At 32.6% G+C, this 22,133-nt stretch overlaps 3 protein-coding genes across 3 annotated transcripts; all 3 read left to right on the plus strand.

Moving 5' to 3' along the window:
* The first annotated feature begins 5,105 nt into the window (after nt 1-5,105).
* On the plus strand, nt 5,106-7,312 carry LOC114377369 (thaumatin-like protein 1). The gene is made up of 3 exons (XM_028335846.1): nt 5,106-5,581; nt 5,691-6,351; nt 6,798-7,312. The coding sequence occupies exons 1-3, from the start codon at nt 5,509-5,511 to the stop codon at nt 7,012-7,014; spliced, it is 951 nt and encodes a 316-aa protein (XP_028191647.1). The 5' UTR covers nt 5,106-5,508; the 3' UTR covers nt 7,015-7,312.
* A 6,085-nt stretch (nt 7,313-13,397) lies between these two features.
* LOC114374716 (thiosulfate sulfurtransferase 18-like) lies at nt 13,398-15,045 on the plus strand. The gene is made up of 5 exons (XM_028332385.1): nt 13,398-13,661; nt 14,065-14,144; nt 14,288-14,358; nt 14,454-14,507; nt 14,707-15,045. The coding sequence occupies exons 1-5, from the start codon at nt 13,513-13,515 to the stop codon at nt 14,800-14,802; spliced, it is 450 nt and encodes a 149-aa protein (XP_028188186.1). The 5' UTR covers nt 13,398-13,512; the 3' UTR covers nt 14,803-15,045.
* A 118-nt stretch (nt 15,046-15,163) lies between these two features.
* Nucleotides 15,164-20,696, plus strand: LOC114374715 (MLO-like protein 4). Its single transcript, XM_028332384.1, has 15 exons — nt 15,164-15,883; nt 15,975-16,032; nt 16,147-16,364; nt 16,544-16,660; nt 16,744-16,804; nt 16,916-17,013; nt 17,521-17,595; nt 17,975-18,060; nt 18,280-18,329; nt 18,742-18,782; nt 18,879-19,049; nt 19,130-19,165; nt 19,391-19,458; nt 19,560-19,620; nt 20,270-20,696. Exons 1-15 carry the CDS (start codon nt 15,758-15,760, stop codon nt 20,594-20,596), a joined length of 1,593 nt encoding a protein of 530 aa, XP_028188185.1. The 5' UTR covers nt 15,164-15,757; the 3' UTR covers nt 20,597-20,696.
* The last annotated feature ends 1,437 nt before the right edge of the window (nt 20,697-22,133 follow it).

The following is a 22,133-nucleotide window of genomic DNA, read 5'->3' on the forward strand; positions in this document are numbered from 1 at the left end:
AAATTAAAATTATAAAAAAGAATGTAGTAAATTAACAAATCGGATAAAACTCAATGGATATGAAAATGAGTATTAAAATTATAAACCCGCTTCTTTTATACCCGTATCCATACCTATCTCATTTTTTGCAATAGGGGCGACCCGACGTGTCATGTTCTCATCCCAAATTAAAACATAATTCACTTCTTGATAATTTTGATTTGAAACTGCTTGTTGGATTTATGTATCATGGAGAAAAATAAATAAATGATGTTTGAATCCTACAATTTACAATAATTTTGGTTGTTATTTTTCTTTAATATTGTATATATCTTCCGTTATGATTTATTTTTTAAAGACTACTTGTATATTTTATTAAAAATAAAATTATTGTTTATAATAACAATATTTTTCAAGTATTTGATGTTGCAGCATCAAATATGACACCATTAAGTCAAAATATAATGTCATGTTAGTTTATTCATATCCTCAATATTTTTTTATGATTGTAAACTAATATATTATTAAATCAAAACAACAAGAATCAATGATTCAGAGAAAATAAGCAATATTATTTTGGTAAGCAAAAAATACCAAGACTATATATAAATGAAATGAAAAAAAATATAGAGACTAGTACTAATATAATGGTTAAATAGAAAGAACTAACATTTAAATAAAAATACAAGTTTATAAAATAAAAATATAAGGATGAAAACCCAATTTAAACTTTATAAAAACTAAAACTTTATTTAAGAATTAAAAATAAAAGACTCTTAATAAATTCAACAAAAAAGTTTGACATGCAAAAGGCACTTTAAAGAATCGGTGATATCATGCATTTTTTCCAAGGTTACAAAAGCCATTCGATTGGTGCTACTTTTTCCATGTTGGTTGCTTTTTCTTCTTTCATTTCCTTCGTTGGTTCTGCTTTTATCTTGTTCGTTTTTCATTTTTTTAACCATTTTTTAAAATACTTTTTAATTGATATTCCTTTTGCTTATACTCCCACTCCCATTACATATATTCCTCTTGGTGGCGTCTCCATGAATCCATCCTCATTGTTGGAGTTCTCTTTCTCATAATTAAAAATTATAAATATAAAATTGAAGTATTATTTTTTTCTTTTTATGAAATTCATTATTATTATACATTAATCACTTTCCCCATCAAACTTGCTGATCAGATGCTGATTCAAATCTTTATCATAGAATGAAGGGTGCAATGCAGAGGGAAAAAGTTGAAAAGAAGAAAGAAATCTTATCCATACTTTACACCGCATGTAAACGAATCAAAGAACCAATATGTTGATCATAACAGTTGCGAAGTTAAATATATTTTCAACTATAGGAAGCGAGAAAAAGCACTGAAGTCGTCTTATATTTAATTTCTTGATAAGCTTTACGAAGTTATCATATTAATATAATTGTTATTAGATTTATTTTAATTATCAAATTTTAAAATAATTTAAGCATTAACAGTGGGAAATAAAACTCTAAAACCTCATTCGTGTACACGTGATATATATTCCACTTTTCAGATGACTTTTAACCCAATTAATGTGGACCGCATTATAACTAAGATTGAATTAAAACAATTAATTATGTTCCAATCTAGATCAGCTACTTAATTAATTGCCAACAACAAACAAAAGAAAAACAAGAACATGGTTTTATATATGTTGAATCGAACAACAGTCACAAATACTGCTTTAGATGATAGTCGAAGAAGAAGTTTGATTATGGTCAAGCACTTTAACAGTGTTATTGCATGGTGTATTATACCTGCAAATCATCATATAGCTAGCTAGGTCATGGTTTCATTATCTAACTAACTAAATAGTTGTGTTAGGTTACTCCTGTCTCAATCATTATCCACACATTTTCAAATTAACCACGTCAATTTTTTGGTGTTTTGCACACATCAACCCACTGACTTTCACGTGTTTATTGACCACTTTAAGGTGCCGACTGCAGGTAAAATTTGGTGCTGGTAAGTAGTATCCTTAAAAAAATGTCAAAGTTTGCTTTTGGACGTTGAAAATCATACACAAACATACTCAAATTAAGCCAAAGATTAATAAACACTTGTATATAGATAGCTTAAGTGAAGTAGGTCATTGAAAAATCAAAATTTATAGCTAAACAGCATAGACGGCTATACGGGTATAGCATTATCCATTTGCCAACGCAAAAATCGGAAAATCAATTCAACACATGACGTGCTTTTGAAATTTCAAGTCTATAACATGGCACTTTCACCAGCGAAGCTTCACATGGCACTCCCACGTAGCTGGGAAAACGAAGGAGTTGAATTGAAGATTCTCAATTCGTGAAAGGGTATCCGTACCCCAAAAAAAGGATGGGCTGAACAAGCATCACTAAAGTGGTGTTAATTTAAGTACGTTTCATGCAAAAAAGAACCTTAGCCGATTGAAGTAAAAGGTTTGGCAATGACTATGGGACATGAAGACGTGATTCAAGCATCAACCATGTGATATTGTTGCCCTTTAAACACAACTCCGATTCACTCACTTGTCTTGTCCACGTATGATATGTTTCAGACAGAAATTAAGAGACTCTGACATTTTGAAGTTCAGGTCACATGTCAAGTAGATCTATCATATATGAATTGGGAATTCTATATGATGATGTAAACCTGCAAAGAGCTAGCTTTTCTAATACTTTTCTGTTATTATATATAAACCTCCCTATTATATTAGTATTTTTTATGAAATTTTTACTCACTAAATAAAAAATAAAATATTCTCTTCTGTTTGAAAAATATTGAATAAATTAATTTATTTTTATTTAATACTACTTTATAAAGAATTAAAATGACTAAAATAAAAAAGTTACATCATTAATTAGTAATTTTTTAAAAGATTTTGGTTAAGATACGTGTTCTAGTCTAGGATTTTCTTTATGGCCCAAGACAGAGACTTGAATCCTGCAGTCGCACGAGTGTTTCCTGCAGTTTTCTATTCTGCTCGAAAGTGTCCTATTATCTTTAATGAATTAATACTTTCCTCCTTCAAATCATCTACGCCTCCCTCCCCTGGCGACACACATCTCATGACACAATGCTCCTCCCGCGAAGGCCGCTCCCTCCCGTGAGATTTTGCTAAATTTTATTCTTTCTTGTTCTATTGGTTACTGATTTTCTTTTCGCTGGTTACACATATATTTTTTTCTCTTTTATATTTTTTAAGATGCATATATCATATTTTTTTTTTATTATTTTGAAATAAAAAATATCAAACAAATATACTCTTTTCCTTTATATTTTTCCGTTTTTTAAAAAATAAATTAAATTAATATTTGTCTTGTTAAAACTAATAAAGTTTTTCTTATAGTAATTATGTCTACCACCGGACGTAATACTTTTATGATTGTCACACTTAATTTCATCATTCATATAACTCATTAATCCTCATACCAATTTTTCACCCTCACTATTTCCTTCTAGTATATACTTATTATTGCATCCAATTTAAATATGTCATTAGATTTATCATCAAATAATTATAGTAATTTAAAAAATCAAAAAATCAATATATAATTTTAAACCTGTTATTCAAATCCAAAAGTGAGAATGAAAAGATGTTATTGCAAGAAATGTTAGTATAAAAAAGATATAAAGCTAGAATTAATATAACTATTAAAAGATTAAAAAAATTATATTAGTTTTACTTTTTTTTATCCTAATCTCATCATTTCTATTTTTTTTCATTAATTTATGTAATTTTGAATGTGTTTTTAAAAATTCATAAAATCCTTTTAAATCTTTATAAATTTATAAAGTCATTTCAAATCCTTTAAATTTTTATGATATAGATCCATTAAAATATAAACTATCATAAAAGTCTTATAAATTTTTTTATAAGTTATAATATTCTTAAATAATCTTTAAAATGTACAAGATTTTTTATACTAAAATAATATTTTAAAATCTTAATCCAATACACCCCTAACAAGATAAATTTTTTCTATCTGAATTATATATATAATCAATATAAAGAATTAATTATTGATAAACAATATATTGAGATTTAGGTTTTAATTGAATTAATTATAAATTTGAAGTTTTCTCCCGTTTATAATTTATAATTAGGTCCATCTATCTTGAGTTCGTGTAATTTCAAGCTATCAATTTACTTTGATTGAAAACACATGCATTTTTGTATTCATTGCTATTGTATGAAGGTGCATCTCAAATTCATATGAGATAACCATACATATTCCTTATTTTCCTTCCCCTCTCTCTGGGTACATCCCGCGCCTGCAAAATTGTACATGCCCTTTTGTGTGGTGTAAAAAGACACATTTCTTAAGAGAAAAATCACTACATACCCTACCTCCTAATTTCTATTTAATACCGATGAAACCTCTCCCTCAAGATACGCTCTCTCTCCTCTAAGCTTTTACACTTTCCCATTTGAGTACAAAACTGGAATGCTAAAGTGCTCTAGGCTACTACTGACTGAACAACCATGAAACTCCTCCCTCCTTAAGTTGGGAAATATATCTTCGATCAAAGCAAGCAAGTTTCTCCAACCCCTTCACATTTGAATAGAACACCTGTCATAAACATAAGAATGTATTCACAAGAACCGAATTAAATATTTAGTGATTTTTAGATCATTGTAATTTAAATTATTGTAGTTTAAATATTTAGTGTTTTTAGCTAATATATTATATTTGCTCCTTGTTATAACATGTCCAATTTGACAAATTAATTACTTTTTGTTCAATATATAAATATGAAAAATTGTGAGAAATCCAATTAACACCAACACACAGGGAATTGAAATTTCATAATCATAAAAATGCAGACTAAAAAAATTAAGCTATATTAATTTATATTTATCAGGAGTTTTGGTTTAAAACGTTGTATGCAATAGTGTAAGGGTGGGTTTATGTTGCACTCATGAAAAATATGGACATGACAATCAAGAGAGCCATCAGTATTACGACACATTACCCAGTTGCAACACGACAAACTCATTCCGCTGCACCAGATTTTTTGACCGACAATCCAAATATTTTTATTTTTCCCCTCTTTATTTTTTTTTTTCTTTTCTTTTCACTTCACTGACTAACAAAAATGGAAGGAAAAAAAAAAGACATTAAGGGTCGAAACTTTGGTTCATCCTCTTCTCCCCCACTCTGTTTCTCTCACTCAGCCACAGTAAACACAAAAGTCGTGGCTGTGTACTCACTTTTGTTTATACCTTCTTTATAAATAGCGATGCAGAGCTTAGCATTTAGATTCCCCCCACCACTCACCCCCAACCACTCCCCATCTCTTCGCTCTTTTTCTTCTTAGAAAGAGAGTGTTTGAATTGTAATTATATACTATATTGCTCTATATATACTAAAACGTACTAACAATTGATAAAGCAGAGATTCTGCTTCAAGTGTAATCATCCCCATCCTTTATCACCTTTTACCATCAACACATTAATATACTGCTAATCTCTATCTTCCTTCTCTATTCAATATTCAATAACCCACAAACTAACAAATAATGGCTCTGTTTTCACATCACCGACACTCTTATGAAACGCTCTTGGGCTTTCTACTCTTCCTCGTATTCAGAGGTAAATTTGGATTCTTTTATGAAATTAAGTAAATGGGTGTCGCTGTGTTCGAGAATTCATACATAGTAATAACCAAACTAAACTAACTCGATCACGTTTTCAAATGCAGAGGTTTCAGGGGCAACATTTACCTTCGTGAATAAGTGCGATCACACAGTATGGCCAGGGATTTTAGGAGCACCACAGCTAGGAAGCACAGGTTTTGAACTTGTGAAGGGAGGTTCTAAAAGCTTCCAGGCTCCGACCGGTTGGTCCGGTAGATTCTGGGGCAGAACCGGTTGCCAATTCGACGGTTCGGGAAAAGGAACGTGCGCCACCGCCGACTGCGGCTCCGGCGAGGTCAACTGCAACGGTGCCGGAGCCTCTCCGCCGGCCACGCTCGCCGAGTTCACGCTTGGCAACGGCTCCATGGACTACTACGACGTCAGCCTCGTCGACGGCTACAATCTGCCCATGATGGTGGTGGCCAGAGGCGGCTCGGGCTCCTGCGCCGCCACTGGCTGCGGCGAGGATCTCAACCAACGGTGCCCGTCGGAGCTGAGGGTGGAGGGCGGCGACGCGTGCCAGAGCGCGTGCGGCGCGTTCGGGAAACCGGAGTATTGCTGCAACGGTGCGTTTAGTAACCCCTCCACGTGCAAGCCTTCCATGTACTCGCAAATGTTCAAGTCCGTATGCCCCAAAGCCTATAGCTACGCCTACGATGATGCCACTAGCACCTTCACGTGTTCTGGCGCTGATTACACAATCACATTTTGTCCTTCTTCTCCAAGGTAAATAAAACAATCTTTGTTTAGTCCAGTGTTTTTCTGTTTCTTATTTGTTCAAATTAAGGTTTGAAAAAACACAATTTCGATCCTACGTCAAGATTCTAAGGTATCTGCAATTGTAATTATGATCATAATATACTGCAGCTACCCTAAAAAATGTTTGCATTATTGTCGATGAACAATTTCGATCATAACGTCAAGATTTCAAGATATATACAATTATAATTACGATCGATGGACGATGTTTATGGGCCACAATTATGATTGCAGTTACCTTAAAAAAAATTGACATTACGGCCGAAATCATATTCATAGACCCTTTTAAAAAACTTTGATTGTAATTATCTACAATCTCCTCTCATGTCAAGATCACAATTTAAAACCTTAGGTGAAATGTTAGCAATTCAATTGGTACAAGATGCTTAGTGATTGAGTTTTATTTTTTGCAGTTTAAAATCTTCAACGGATTCAAGTCCAAAGGGAATGGATGCAGGGTCTGGGTCTGGGGGAGGTTCATCAGTTGAGCAATCTGAATTAGCTTCTACTTCGTGGTTAGCCGACATGGCAACAGCAACAGGGGCCTCAACACGGACACGGCCTTTTGTTGCTTCGAAGGTCTCTTTTTCGGTGGTGGTTGTTTTCATTCTCTCTCTTTTGGTCGCTTAGCTTTCTGGGTTCCTCTCTCCCAATGACGTCTCAACAACATCCTTATCTTCCTTCCCTTTCACACAGACACAAAAAGATCAATAGCATTGTTATCTAGTGACAAAAAAGAGTACCATTGTGATTGTTAAATTATACTATAGTACATGTAAATTGTAAAGTGGTAGTAGTACAAGCGTTTCAATCATTTTGTTGAGGGTTATTCTGTTGGTTACGGGTGAGTTCTTTAATTGGGGACCTTTGGAATTGGATGATATTTTTTATTAGAATGTGAACAAATAACAACCAAGTTGTCGCTTAATTTGATGAGTACTCGAGTTAGTGGGTTTTGAGGCCCATCTCCTTTTTGCTCGCTAGGAAATAGCGAAAATAAAATAAGAATAGTAAAAAATTCTAACCAACCAAACCGTTCCAAAATAACTAAACAAATAATCAGGGGAGAGGAAAAAAATAACATTTATTACAAATGGCATCCAATCTTTTCATCAAATAACCGTTGGCAGCCTTCAATGATTTTTCTATTATAGTAGTATAATTTTTGGGAAATGATTAGTACCACTTATAGACTTAGTTATACCCTCAAAAATAGACTTATAGTTGTATGCCTTAATGAAATTAATCTATATACAGATAATTGTCATGAGATTGTAAAATAAATTACCCAATAAGTTGATAAGAAAGTATTAGGAATGATTTTTGCAAAGGTTATAATACAAGTTAACAAAGTTATTATAAATGATAATTTAATATTAATTGATAATATAAAACCCCTGGTATTATTAGTATATATATATACTGCTTATATAAAAAAATTTACATTATCAATTAATAAAATAATGTTATATATGATGTTTAAAATATTTTTTATTTTTATAAATTAAATAATATGAAATTATTTTTAATAATATTACAATGTATAAATTATTATAATTATAATGTTACATATATAACAATATATAATATATTAAAAATGTATTATATATGTGTGTGTGGAGAGATAAGCATGCGAGGAACAAATCTTATGTATGATCAAGAGACATCAGTGATTCACCACTCACCAGTTTTACGTCCCGAAACAAGTGTAAATTTTTTTTTAAAAAAATAAAGATTATTTAGACATTTTATCTTTTAGGTTTAAGGAATTTAGAAAACATATTTTTCTTAACTTTATTCTTGTATTTCTATTAACTTAAACAACAAAAATAATATCAATAAATAAGAGAATGATACAATTAAATAATAAATTGGTATTTGATCATTTTCTAAATATTTATGTAAAAACTTGAATGATAATTATTTTAAAATAATGTTTGGCTATTAAAATGACGCCTTTGGCCTTTGGGTAATTTATGATTAATTAGCAGAAAATGACAAAAGAGTAAAAACAAAGAAGGAACTACTATTAAATTCAATGATTGGATCTTAAACCGAGGGAAGATATTTTACGAAGATATTTCTGGGGAATCTAGTGGCTGGGCTGAGATAAAGGATAATGCTTGCAAGTTTGGGACGAATGTGGCGTTATCGTCCACAAAAAGACCTACCTATCAGGATTTGGCAGAGAAGAGTATCATAAATTGATCATTACACTTATTTTAGACACACAAACAGTTCAGAATTGAAACATGTATTTTCAAGTGTCATGTTGAAGGAAGCTAGCTTGCGTTCTTTTCATTCCAATCAAAAGGAAAGATCACGAAAATTAAAGGAGAAAGTGAGAAAAATGAAAGCTTAAATTGACAATTTCAGGTCCAGGAGATTTCTAAAGTTGGAAGATAATTATACACCATGAAATGCGGTGTTGACACAAAAACGCTTGAGCGGGGAAGGTCCCTCACAATTGAGTGAGGGCAGATAAAGGACTTAACAAACTATTTTAATTGATGATTACAACTTATTAAAAATGATAAAACCATAGATAAAATTTATTAAATAAAAAAATTCATATCATTTTTTGTCTCGCCATTTTACTCAATAAAACAGGATAATTTAATTTCACAAAAAAGGATAATTTCAAATTTGTATTAAAAAATAGTTTTTATGTCTATACTTGGACCATATCTATGTAAGTAATAGTTTTTATGTTCATATTTTCCTCTTTGATTATCTAAGTACTTATATCCATATCTATTACCATACTTTAATTATCTATCACCAATATATTTTGAAATTTGAAGTTTTAGAATTCTTTGAAGGAGTGTACGTATCTTTCACGGTTCAAGCTATATTTCTTTGAGGGAATTGAGAGGGAAGTCATGATGAGATTAGCTAGAAAAATATTTCCTCACTAACTAGTGACCTAAATTTAGTTAGAGTTTCGTTGAAAATCCGTGACAATTGTATTAACGAAAGAGATTATCAAGGGAACTTGTGGTTAGATAAGAGTAAAACTTTCGTACCCCATTGCCCAGAAGCTCTTCGCTATGCGAAGGTATGGGGGAGGGATATTGTAGGCAACCTTATCCTTGCATATGGAAAGAGTATAAGACAATAATAAACAATAAAACTTTTCATTTAAATATTTTAACGCAACTTGTACACAGAATTCAAACTTGATATGAACTATGTATTTATTGTGCGATATCAAGAACTAAAAGCCTATTAAGCAGTGAGCATGTATAAAGGGTCTTTTCATTGTAAAGCTGAAATATACATGAGATGGTTGAAAAATGCATTTTCTTTTTATGATCTCTGCAGGCACATTTCAGACACCATTTGTTATCAGAAAATGAAATAAAGCTACAGACTAAAGAGACGCCAAAACTAGGGGGGTTTGGGGGGGGAGCCAATTTGGCTCCCCCTGTGCTATTTGAGATTCCATTTTAAGTTTTACGAACAGAGGGGTTGTCCTTTCACCAAGTAGAATCTTTTGGCCTTTGGGATAAAAACCCACATGACTAGGAACACAAAGAAAAGAAACAAATCCTCTTTTGGCCCCAAGATATGAAGATGACTTATGTCCATTCCTCTCAGTGCTTGCTTTCTTTCCAATTTCAACTTTTTCCCAAATGTTTGTTCACGCCAAAGGCAAATGTCAAATACTTATTTAGAAGGGATGCATTAAGAAAGATATAGAACGTGAACAAAACATTTAATGCATACTAATGTATAACCAACCATTTTCAAGAAAATGTTTGCTACATGCCTAAAAGTTGGGCTAGCATTATTAGAAAGAAGGATACGTCTAACATCCTTAAACGTAATAGATTACAATTTTAAGTTTTAAAGTAAAGCTAAAATTTCTCTAAATAATGAAATAAGAAAAAACTTCTTTGTGGATTGTGCAACCACTCTGCTCAACTACCAATTGCCAACAGCATAGTCTCCAGCACACCATTCTAGCACTAGACTTCAGAGTTAGCCACAGTTTATGATTGTCTACTTTCTGTTTCTTTTTGTAGTAAAAGAAAACTTTATATTCAACCCCTTAGTTCATAACTGACGTAGCCACATAGGCTTGTGGTAGTTAAGAGTTTGCTTTACCATGGAATTTTTACACATTGCATTACCTGTTTCTTGGGCAGGCACTTTTTCTATGCTTAATTATGGTATAGATAAGCTACTAAAGCTAGCATAAATTAATAAGAGCTCCTTATAAAAAAAAAGCAATTATTGCATTCAATAAATGGAAATTAAGCTCTTAAAGTAGTACCTAGCTAGCATGCTGTGTTTAAGTATTTTTTTTTAAGAAAATGGGCTGTGTATAAGTATTTAGCACACTGACATATACGCTATTGATCAGGATTCAGGAGATCATAATAGTTTAAAAATTAACCAGGAAATTTAACAAATAAATAAATGTAAATTAATATTTGCTTCCGTAATAGCTAAGAATTCCAAGTCACTTCAATAAGGCAATAACAAATTAAGCACATCCCATTGCTGTAACGTACAAGAGAGAAAAGCATTCATTCATCTTCCACTAGGATTAAATTCTAGTTTTATCGACCCAATTGGACAGCTCCTAGCTTTTGACCCTGTTTAGCTTCACTCCACTAGTAGTTTTGCTTTATTTGTTACTTTGAAGCTTCAAGATAAGTAAACCTTTTCTTTCAAAGTTAATTTGAATGTACAAACCAATAGCAAATCGAAAACCGTATCACCTTAACATGAACAAATATCTATGTAAATGATTCATTTCAGTTGCCAATCTCTGATTATTCTACATTACGGAGACAACAACATTCAAAGATTTTTATCACTATTGGGTGCTCACGTACTATTATCTCTACCAAATCTATATAAAGAACTTTTACTTTCCCTTTTACTTTTCTTGAATGCAATGATCAAGTGGATTATAATTTTTTTTTATTTTAAATCCTGGACTGCTTTAATTTGGAGACAAATTTATTCGATTAAGGTGAACCTTCAAATATGCTTCATATTCATTTGAGCAACTTGTATGCTGTAACATGAGAACAGTGCTGCCCACTGACAATGTAACCTCAAACAATAGACTATGTAAGGATGGTTTGTTGTTTGCAATTGCATGTACATGGACGTTTCCTGTGTCTCAAAATACATGTTATGCTATATCTTGTCTAATAAGAGTCAACCAACAAGGGGAAGAGGCCCAAAACATAGTATATATTCTTTTTTTTTTACTTGAAGGAATCAAAGACGATTATTAGAATATTTAGAATAATTCATACACTTACTCAATCAACTAAGTTGAGTTGAGCTAGACGCCTTGAATTGAACAATCTGAAATGCATACAAATGTATTATAGATTGAATAATCTATAATACAAATTGTATGCATGTTTACATAGGTGTGGTGGCTTCACCTCATCAAGTGTGTAAATGGAGGTGCAATGCGACACAACTTAAACACGCAGCGACGAAAGGGTGCAAGAAGGAACAAGGAGGTATGAAGACTTTGGGAAACGAATGGGCAATACTAGGGTTTTTTGGGGTAGTGAGGTGTAGTAATACACTACCAGGGAACATAATAGTTCATTTGGGTTCATTATTTTAGCATGTACCAAGCAAAAAATGAAATGCATTAAATAATTGCTCTTTTTAAAAGCATCCATCAATATACACATGAAAAGCTGGGCTATTGCTTTCTGCATCTTTTTCGAAATATAATTTTACATTTTGAAAGCTAAAAAAGAAATGCAGAAAACAATTTGGAGGTGCAGAAAATAAAGCCTAAAAGCCGTATGCTAACACAAAGTATAATTACCGCAGGTAGACACCCTCTTCCAGTCCAACGCGCTTAGGACTTATGAACAAACTATTGGCCCAATTCTAACTGATTCAGCATAATGAACCCGACTTAACGTGGTTAGAATATGGACACTCCTATTTACACCCTTTTATACTTATCACACCCCCAAATTTCTTTAAAAGTGCAAAAATTGGATGAGTGTTAAGCAAGAGTGTCAGTTTTAATAGATTAGCCTTATAATAACATTCACCCCCAAACAATGTGTCCCTGATGCTTATGAATGTCATGAATACTTTTAACCAAATCAAAACACTGATGCGAAGGGGAACACCCTTTAATCAATAGATTTACAGTAGCCTTAGAGTCCGAATGAAAGTATTACGTTAAAAATTTATAATTTACCCTTTGCATTTGTTAAGAAAAAAAACCTTTTATATAACAGATCTACAAACATTAGTATAATTTTAATTGAGACAGAGAATTAATATTTTAATGTGATTACACGGTCATCTAAGTAAAAAATTACCATTTAAATTAGTTTAAGACAATTATTTAAAAAATTAACAAACTTATGATAAATTGTGATTGAAAAATATATTCTCAATGCATAATCCTTTTTTCTCGAGCTTTAAAGCATAAATCCAAAAAGTTTTAGATTTGTCTGCCATGTAGTTATACAAGAGAAAAGCTTAAATCAAATTTGTATCAATTTAATTTGAATGATTTTTTTCCTCTCTGAATAAACCTTAGTTGAACTAAACTAATAAGAATTCATATGGATCATGAAGTTGAAAACTTATAAATAAATGTTATTATAAAATAGATAAATTTATCATAAATAAATTAAGATCTTGCCGACGAATATATTTTAACATATTAATTAAAGAACTAAAAACAATATTTATTATAAAAAATTATAAAGAAAACTGATGAGTAATATAATTATATTTATTCTAATAAAAATATTTCTTTTTAATTTTTTAACCCATTCTTTAACATCTGTCAAAAGTTAATAGTAACAGTTAAAGATTAGTAACTTTGATTTAATTTTAAAAAATCTGATTTAATTTGATTGGTGGAATTTGTCCAAGTGATGGAATACAGTCTGAAATATGACGAGAGATGTTCCAACCGGCCAGGCCCACCGAAAGGTTAGAATTAGCTTCAAGGCTTAAACCAAGCAACAGAGCACCCAGATATAGAGATTTGACCAGTCAAATCCACGTGCTGCCTACACATAAATACTACACATTGTTGTGCTCAGCTTCTATTCTCAATTGAAGAACCCATTTGCATTCAGGCTTAGCTCGCTTACCACACCACACCATATGGCGGTTGCTGTAGCCATGTTACCTCGTTGGTCGGTTTTTCTTCTTTTTCTGTTTGTCTTGTGTATCTCAGGAGCAAAGGTTGTCACCATTGATGTACGTGCAGCCAAGAGTCTCATCCAGACCGGTTCCATTTATCTTGATGTTAGGTAAAGCATCCTTTCACTTTAGAGGTTACGAAGTTACTAATCTAACTATGGTGTGCTTGATTTATAGGAGAGAAATAGAGTGAAGAGAAATAAAGTAGAGTTTAAGAAGTGTGAGTAATAGGTTCCATGGAATAAAGTATATTTTTTTTAATATGTTATTTCTCTCTTTCTTATCAAATACAATATAAGTGATGAGTGAGAAAATCAGCTATCAATTGCATAATATATCATAAACATGTTATAATATTAACGGGTTTGGTTTTTTCATAGACTTAATGACATTATTGATTAGATTTTCTTTTCTTATTTTAGAGGAGTTAAATTCATATAAAGAAATTTTATGCTTTTTAGTTGTTTTTTTTCCTCTCTTTTAAACCTAAATCTTTTGGTAAACAAATAATAGGACGGTGGAGGAGTTCAAGAAAGGGCATGTGTATGCAGATAATGTCCTTAACATTCCATACATGTTGAATACACCCAAGGGTAAGAAACTTTTTAATCCCTAATAATTTCTGAGACTAGTTCTCCCTACATGTCTCTTTATTTATTATTTAGCATATGACAGTATGTCGTGTTACAAATTTTCTATGGTTAAAATTTAAGATGCTTGTGATTTTGGAGAGCAGGCAAGGTAAAGAATGGAGACTTTCTGAAGGAGGTTTCATCAGCTTGCAACAAAGAAGATCATCTCGTTGTGGTAACTATATATCTTTTCTCTTACTACAATTTCAACTGGTTAATGCTAATCAAAGCCAACATAATATTTATCTCTGGTATGTATCTGTATTTCAGGGTTGTCAAAGTGGGGTGAGATCTCTGTATGCAACTGCTGATCTTCTATCTGATGTAAGTTAATTCATGTCAATTTCATTACACTTATTTATCTATATTTAGTCTTGAATACAAATTAGTATATAGCAGTGGCTATGAAATATCTGAACATTACTCTAGCTATAAAATCCATGTTATGCTTTCTTTTATTTACTTCTTTTGACAATTAATGGATGAGAAGACTAACTTGTATTGTTTGGATTTGAATTGATAGGGTTTTAAGAATGCGAAAGACATGGGAGGAGGTTATGTGGATTGGGTTAAAAACAAGTTTCCAGTGAATATACCAGAGGCCAAAGAGGAGCTATAATAAGTAATGGATAGGAACATTCATATTTCTTTCTAAATGGTTTCATCACGGAGATACCACATCCATCCATATGTATATGTACTACTTCAGAGAGTTCATTAGTTCTACTTACAATACTTCATTTCAATCCCTGCGGCTATGTTTCCAATTATATTTGTATCTATTCCTCCAACTTACTAACTTACTACCAGGCATATGATAAATTCTACTGATATTAATCGCCGTTTCTAAATGGAAAAAAAAGATCCATAATGTTAAAGTTGTTGGCACTATAGTTGACGAATTCAATCATTCAAATATTAATGTTCACACCAACCGCTACTGCGTTATGGAAAGAAGGGGCAAGATTTCGTGACATTGGGTCAATGGGCTTAATTGTTCCTCAATTAATATGAAAATAATAAATGGGTTGTTTAACACGCACGTAGATTTGTATGATGATTCATTATGGTTTGTTAGGAATAATTATTTATTTATTTTTCCACTTTCTTTTCTCATCAAAGATCCTAAATGATTTACATGTGGAGCGAGATAGTTTAAGTCCTGATCCAATTCTAAACTAGCATAGGCCCATGTTGGATCTTATTGGTGAAAAAGTAACCATAACGTTTGGTCATTGTTCAACCGTGGCCATGCGACAGATCCAACTTGAAATGACTAGTTAACCGAACCTGACATAGTTAAGAGATCAGTTAATGGGACCATTATTCTCAACTAGTTCGTGGCAGCACATGCATGTGCTTATTAATTTCCTGAGGACAAAGTCTCAACATTTTTGCCTCAGCAAAGCCACCACCAACTCTATCTCCACATTATGTTATGCATTGAAGAGACAACACACACAATAGGGTTGTCCGTTCTTGTCGGATGGAAACCTTTCATTATAAGTCCCATAGAAGGATATAGTAATTTTCATGACATCGTGTGTTGTTTTTGAGGACGAATACCAGACATCATGGGGGAAGAAAATGGCGAGGGAAGATCCTTAGCTGAAACCCCCACATATGCCGTGGCAACTGTCATCACTGTATTGGTTTCTCTTAGTTTTTTGTTCCAAGGCACGTTAAAAAAATTGGTAAAGGTACGTAAGTATATGTATATCCTTTGTTTTTCTCTAGCTCCTTCCAATTTCTCACATTTATAGGTTTCTTATGCATTGAATAATGCCACAGTGGTTGGACAGAACTAAGAGAAAATCTCTGCTTTCTGCACTGGACAAGATCAAAGAAGGTAGGGATCAGTTGTAACCCCAAATGGGATCCATTAGTATTACTTTTTTGTTATATATATGTTTGGACGAGTGGAACTCACTAATATTTAAAAAATTAATCTTTTTTTAAGCAGAATTGATGCTTTTTGGGCTTCTGTCATTGCTGATGGGTCACTGGATTATTTTTGTGGCAAAGATTTGCGTTAAGTCATCCGTATTGAGCAGCACATTTTTTCCTTGTGCAATGGAAAAGAATTCTGTGAAACGTTTTGTCGGGCTGGGCTCAGAACCTTCAAATAAAACAGTTCTCAAAGGGCAAATGAACAATGGCCTGCATAATTATTGTCCTGAGGTAGTTTTCTTACCCCTTCTACGATGTTTCAATTGTAAATTTGCTATGCTTTAGCCTTCGGTAGGTAATGCAAGCAAACAAATCATTCTCAGAGTGATTTTATTCTGATCAATAGTTCAATTCAAAAAGTGGACTTCACAGGTGCACATTTCACTGAAAACTCATCACATGCTTCACAGGGTCATGAATCATTGGCTTCTTATGAAAGTCTTGAGCAGCTTCATCGCTTTGTGTTTGTTCTTGGGATCACCCATATTACCTATAGCTTTATTGCTGTTGCCCTGGCCATGATCAAGGTTAAAATAGTCATGATCAAACTTTCTTGCTATTCTAATTTAGTTGGATTGGCATTGATTTTCTTATTTTAGAGTTTATTCAGATATATAGCTGGAGAACATGGGAAAACGAAGCAAAGACTATTGCTGTACAAAGCATACAAGGTTCTGACTTCTATGTATCTGATTACTGCAAATTTTCAATGAGCTGAGAATTATTTTGCAATACATTAAGCTTGATCATGTTTACCTTCTGATCAAATTGTCTTAGTTTAGATAATTCACAAAGTACATCAAGATTGAGGCGGCTTAATACATTCATCTTTCACCATACATCCCATCCTTGGAGTCATCACAAAATTCTTGTTTGGCTGGTACTCTACGCAGTCATTTTTTTCTGTCTTATCCTCTTTAGGCGTGAGATATATGAAATTGCATTAAATATTGTATCTACTCATGGTTTACTATTACTTGTTGTTCTTATTTCATTGTTTGAGCTAAAATTATTGAATCGATTGATTTCATGAATCATATTTTAATTCCAAAAGAAACAAATCAATCCAAATGTACTTCTGATTTAGATAAACTGTAGTACATCAACTATGATAACTGCTCAATTAAAATTCTTTTCCCCTCAACATGTTCTGTACAGATTGTTTCCAACTAGAGAAGAGTGCCAGTGTACTATGTGCTTGACACTTGCCACAATTTGTCTCCTGCATAAGCTTTTTAAAAGCAGCACGCCAGCAAAATGGAATTTTTTTCTCTTAGCATATAGATTTTTGACACTTTTTTTTAAAGCAGCTGTAAAAAAAAGGTTTTTGGCACTTTCAGTAGCAATTTCCTTGGCTTCTTAGGATACTGATGAACCTGTATTGCAGCTATGTTTCAGCCGCCAATTTTGGAGTTCCATCCACAGAGCTGATTACATGGCATTGCGCTTAGGCTTCATTACTGTGAGTAAATTTTTTGTCAAAGCATAACACTATCTTCCATCAAATAAAAAGTGTAGATAGGCACTAAGTCCATAGTTATAGCTTTTTGAACTGAAAGACTAACAGCACCAAGTTGATGGAGGAAATTAATGGAGATATTGAATTTCTTTACTATAGTACATGTTATAAATTTTTGCAAAATTGCACCTAACTGAAAACAAAAAAAGGGAAAGCTAATGATTAATGACTCATAGATATGAGTGGACCAGTATTAACTCTTTTCCCTGCTTTCTCATTGTGCAAAAGGAATGTGAAAATGAAGAACTGAAGATAACAATTTCACCTTTCAGTTTACTAGCTAATATTTCTTTCTTTTCTTCTTTATTCCGGTGTTCTATAGAATCATGGTCTTCCCACAACATACGACTTCCACAACTATATGCTTCGAAGCATGGATGAGGAATTTCGTGACATAGTTGGTGTTAGGTACAGTTTCTTTATTCGGATGAATGTAGTGGCTTTATTTATCTTATTAAATTTTCTACTGTCATACTAATTAGATTTTTAAGATTGCTATTAGCTTAATTGAATAGGGGAATACTTTTTACTATTAGATATATTTTGCAACTTTTTATTTTATTTTTGTGTTACTTTTATTTCTGGTTAGTGAAAATAAATTTGATAGCTTCTGAACTTGTTTTGCAGTGTGCTTCTCTGGGTATATGCCATCTGCTGTATTTTTCTAAATTTTCACGGTAAGTTTCAGTAAGTTTTAGCTTAAAAGTATGTTGCTCAAATTTGATCTCGAGCAACTTGGTGAATACAGCTATCAAAAATTCAAAATAAGCTCCCACTTTAGTAAACATCTTCTTCCTTGAATTTGGACAAAAAACTCTGGCAGAGCTATCACCAAAAATCATATTATTATAGCTACTCCTTTATAAAGAGGCTGGTGCAGTGGTGCAGTTTTATGATAACCTGGTGATAACTGATAATAGCAGCCATATTTGTGGAGGTCTTGTGATGATGAAAGCTATAATTCTATTCTTGACTAGTAAACATGTTTATGGTCTTGTTTAACACTGGCATAGTGTTCTGTTTCTGAAATATTATGCTAGTTTCATTCGTGGACCTCGTGTGAAACTAAACTCCATAAATTTCATTCAGGAAGCAACTTTTACTTCTGGCTGTCCTTCGTTCCAGCAATTGTAAGTCCTGATAATGTCTGCTAAAGCTTTTCCACTTACCATCTATTAGTTGTTACATTTCACTAATGAATTTTCTTTTATTGACTTGCATTTTAGTTGATCCTTATCATTGGTACTAAATTGCATCGAGTGGTAGTAAAGTTGGCTGTTGAAATAATAAATCGTTGCCCAAATATGAAACCTCACCAGTTTAACTTAAGAGATGAGCTCTTTTGGTTTGGAAAGCCCAGGTTTCTGTTACGGTTAATTCAATTGATATCCTTCTTGGTAAGTAATGTTTTGTTTCCATTTTGCTTTTCATTGCTGATATATTTCTTAATTTCCTTTTCCCTTTTGTTATCTTTCAGAATGCATTTGAAATGGCAACATTCTTATGGTCCCTGGTAAGAAACAGGCATGGTTTTCATATTGCATAACTCTAGGTAATAGTTAGTGTACCATAAGTATGTTAGTTCTCCAACACCTTTCCATGCTGCTATATCTCGGTTTGTAATTTTATGGACTAACCATATTGCCATAACTTTTTTTGGCTTTGGTTAAAGTAAGGACTTGGCAAAAATTGGATATATGCATAATCTTATAATTGTTGTCTTTATATTTGGGTTCAGTGGGAAATTAAAGATCCTTCTTGCTTCATGAGCAACCGAACGTTTATTGTGATCCGGTTATCATTCGGGTATTCATTACTTTTTGTCAATGCTCTTACTCTTTCTACAGATTAAATTGAATTACAATTCCAACAAAATCAAATGTACTTTTGCTCTTTTGTTGCCACAGGGTCACCTCCCAAGTCTGGTGCAGCTTTATAACGTTTCCTCTCTATGTTATCATCACACAGGTCAACTTCCTGTTCTTTTTGCTGGAGATAAAAAAAATATTTTGGAGCCTGCACTGCTGCACCAAACAGTTAATAATCAGCTGAGAAATGTTATTAACACACTAAGTGACACACTCGCTTATACACTATTATCAATTGAAATTTATTGAAAATCACGGACTTGTATAGGTCTTATTTTGTATTTAATGAATATTTATGATTTTGTAGTTTTTAATAAATCTTAGAGTCGTGCTAACTAGTGTCTAATGGTTAAGGAATCAATAAGTAGAAAGTTTTTATATTAAGATTGGCAGATTGCATTGGAGATCAGTAGATCACGGTGGGATGCACTGTTACACTTTCCAATAAAAACTAGTACTACTTTTCATTACTTAATCAGTGTCCTTGGTTAACATTTTTCTGTTTTAACCAATAATAAAAAGTGTGTTAGCATTTCTTATAAAGTTGTTTGAAAAACTTGATTCTTAAGATAGTAACTTAAATATTTATTTGTCTTGCGCCTAACAACTTAGGCCTTTGGGAGTTGTGTGTGATGACTTACTAATAGGTCCTTGTTACATCTCCCTTTACTCTTCTTTTACACCAGAACATGTGCAATTGCACTCTCACACATTTAATCCCTCATAAAATCTTGGTTATGTGAATGCAGATGGGGTCAAGGTTCAAGAAGACCGTGGTCTCTGAAAATGTGAGGAAATCACTCTCTAAATGGCAGAGAAGAGTGAAGGAGAAACAAAGTTCCACTTGTGCAGTCCTTACTACAACATCACCATCATCATTGAATTCTTTGATGTATGGAACTGACAAGTCTAATTCCCGTGCCTCGATCAGTGAGGAAGGAAGCTCATCAGGGACTAAAGATATTTGTCTCTCTTATCTTGATCATGTGTCAAAGACCAAAGGAAATGCACCATTTCCAAGTTATGAAAATGATCATGATGTAATCCATGATTCATCTCCCCCTCCTTTGTCTTGAGATTGCTTTGCTAGCGCTGTGGACACTGGACAGTGGGATGAATTAAATTGGAATGCTTATTATATAAGTTCATAACTATCTCCCTTTCATTTTTTATTTAGTGCATCTAAAACCTACCGTATCTACCCTTAACACAATCATTTAGTTTGGTGGTAAATTCTATGTTTTATTATCAGATAATATTTTACTATAACATTTTTAAATATGCTTATTAGTCACTTGAAAATTAAGAAACATATTTATTAACATTATAAAATGCCTAAAACTATCAAGATGCCCTGCTTCTGGCTAGTAACTAAAATGAGGCCACCAAAAATTTCTTTGGCTAGCCTATTCAATACGTAAAAACTAATAAAAGCATATCTGCAAATAATACAAATATGCAATATATATACAATCTAAAAGTCACTTTCTCATAATATAATATTTTTTAAAAAATATAGTAAAAATACAACCTACTCACTCGTGTATAGGAGGGTAATAATAAAATCCACACCGTTAACAAAGATTTCAGCAAAAAATTTCAACTTCAATTCGCACAATGAAGAAAAACAAAAAAGAGGAGACAACTTCAATTTGCACAATGCAGCTTGTATTGATGTGTTTGGATACACATTGGATCCACGATCCATGTTGAACGGAAAAATTACATTTTCCAAAGCAAGAATGTCAAAGCAATTATGTTTGTAGCTTTCATTTGAAAGTCTACTAACATTTGATTCAATTGTTTCCTAAACACTATATTGCTAGCCAAGTTTAGTATTAATGAGTGAATCTGTCACATGCAAAATTCATGTGTGTGTATGGTGTGATGTGAGTGAGAGAAAGACGAAGGAAGATAAAGCATAAGGAGTTTATTTATGTTGTGTGTGCTTGGTAAGGTTAGAAATCAACCATGGTTAAATAGGTGGTGGTAAATCAGTGATCGATGGTGGTTTTTATTGTCTGGTTTACGACCACCGCGATAGTTGTGATCCCGAGTAGTAATAGCATGATATGTGGGCAAGTGGGAATGGTCAATAATAGCAAAGGTTAATGACAACTGCCTAAATAGAAAAATGAACTTTAAAAAAGTTAATCAATTTATCTACAAGATCATGTAGATCACATTTAATCAAATTGTAAACAATCAAGTTGAAAAAATAAACCATTGATGAAAAATCTTCCACGCTGAAAATGATAACGCCCTTTGTATTTACCCAAGAAATTGATGTGGGAAGAATTCCTTGATCAACGCTTCAACAATGAGTCTCCCAAAAGCTTTAACCATATGTTCACAAAGTAATCCACTATGGTTTTGGAATTTGAGAAATAGATGTCATTTCACCTTTCAAACTCAAGGAGATCTTCCCAATCATGTGGAGTATAACAACAAGGTCTCACTTCATTCCAACAAGCATGTCAAAATGAATGTCAAAGGTTGAATTGATTAATTTGATTTTTAAATTTTAGATTTTTGTTTATGCAAATGCTATCTTACATACTAACTGTTAGTGAACATCTTTACTTGTCTACATGTTACACTATTATTGGTTAG

The sequence above is a fragment of the Glycine soja genome, chromosome 11 (assembly GCF_004193775.1).
Source record: "Glycine soja cultivar W05 chromosome 11, ASM419377v2, whole genome shotgun sequence".
Lineage (NCBI taxonomy): Eukaryota > Viridiplantae > Streptophyta > Magnoliopsida > Fabales > Fabaceae > Glycine > Glycine soja.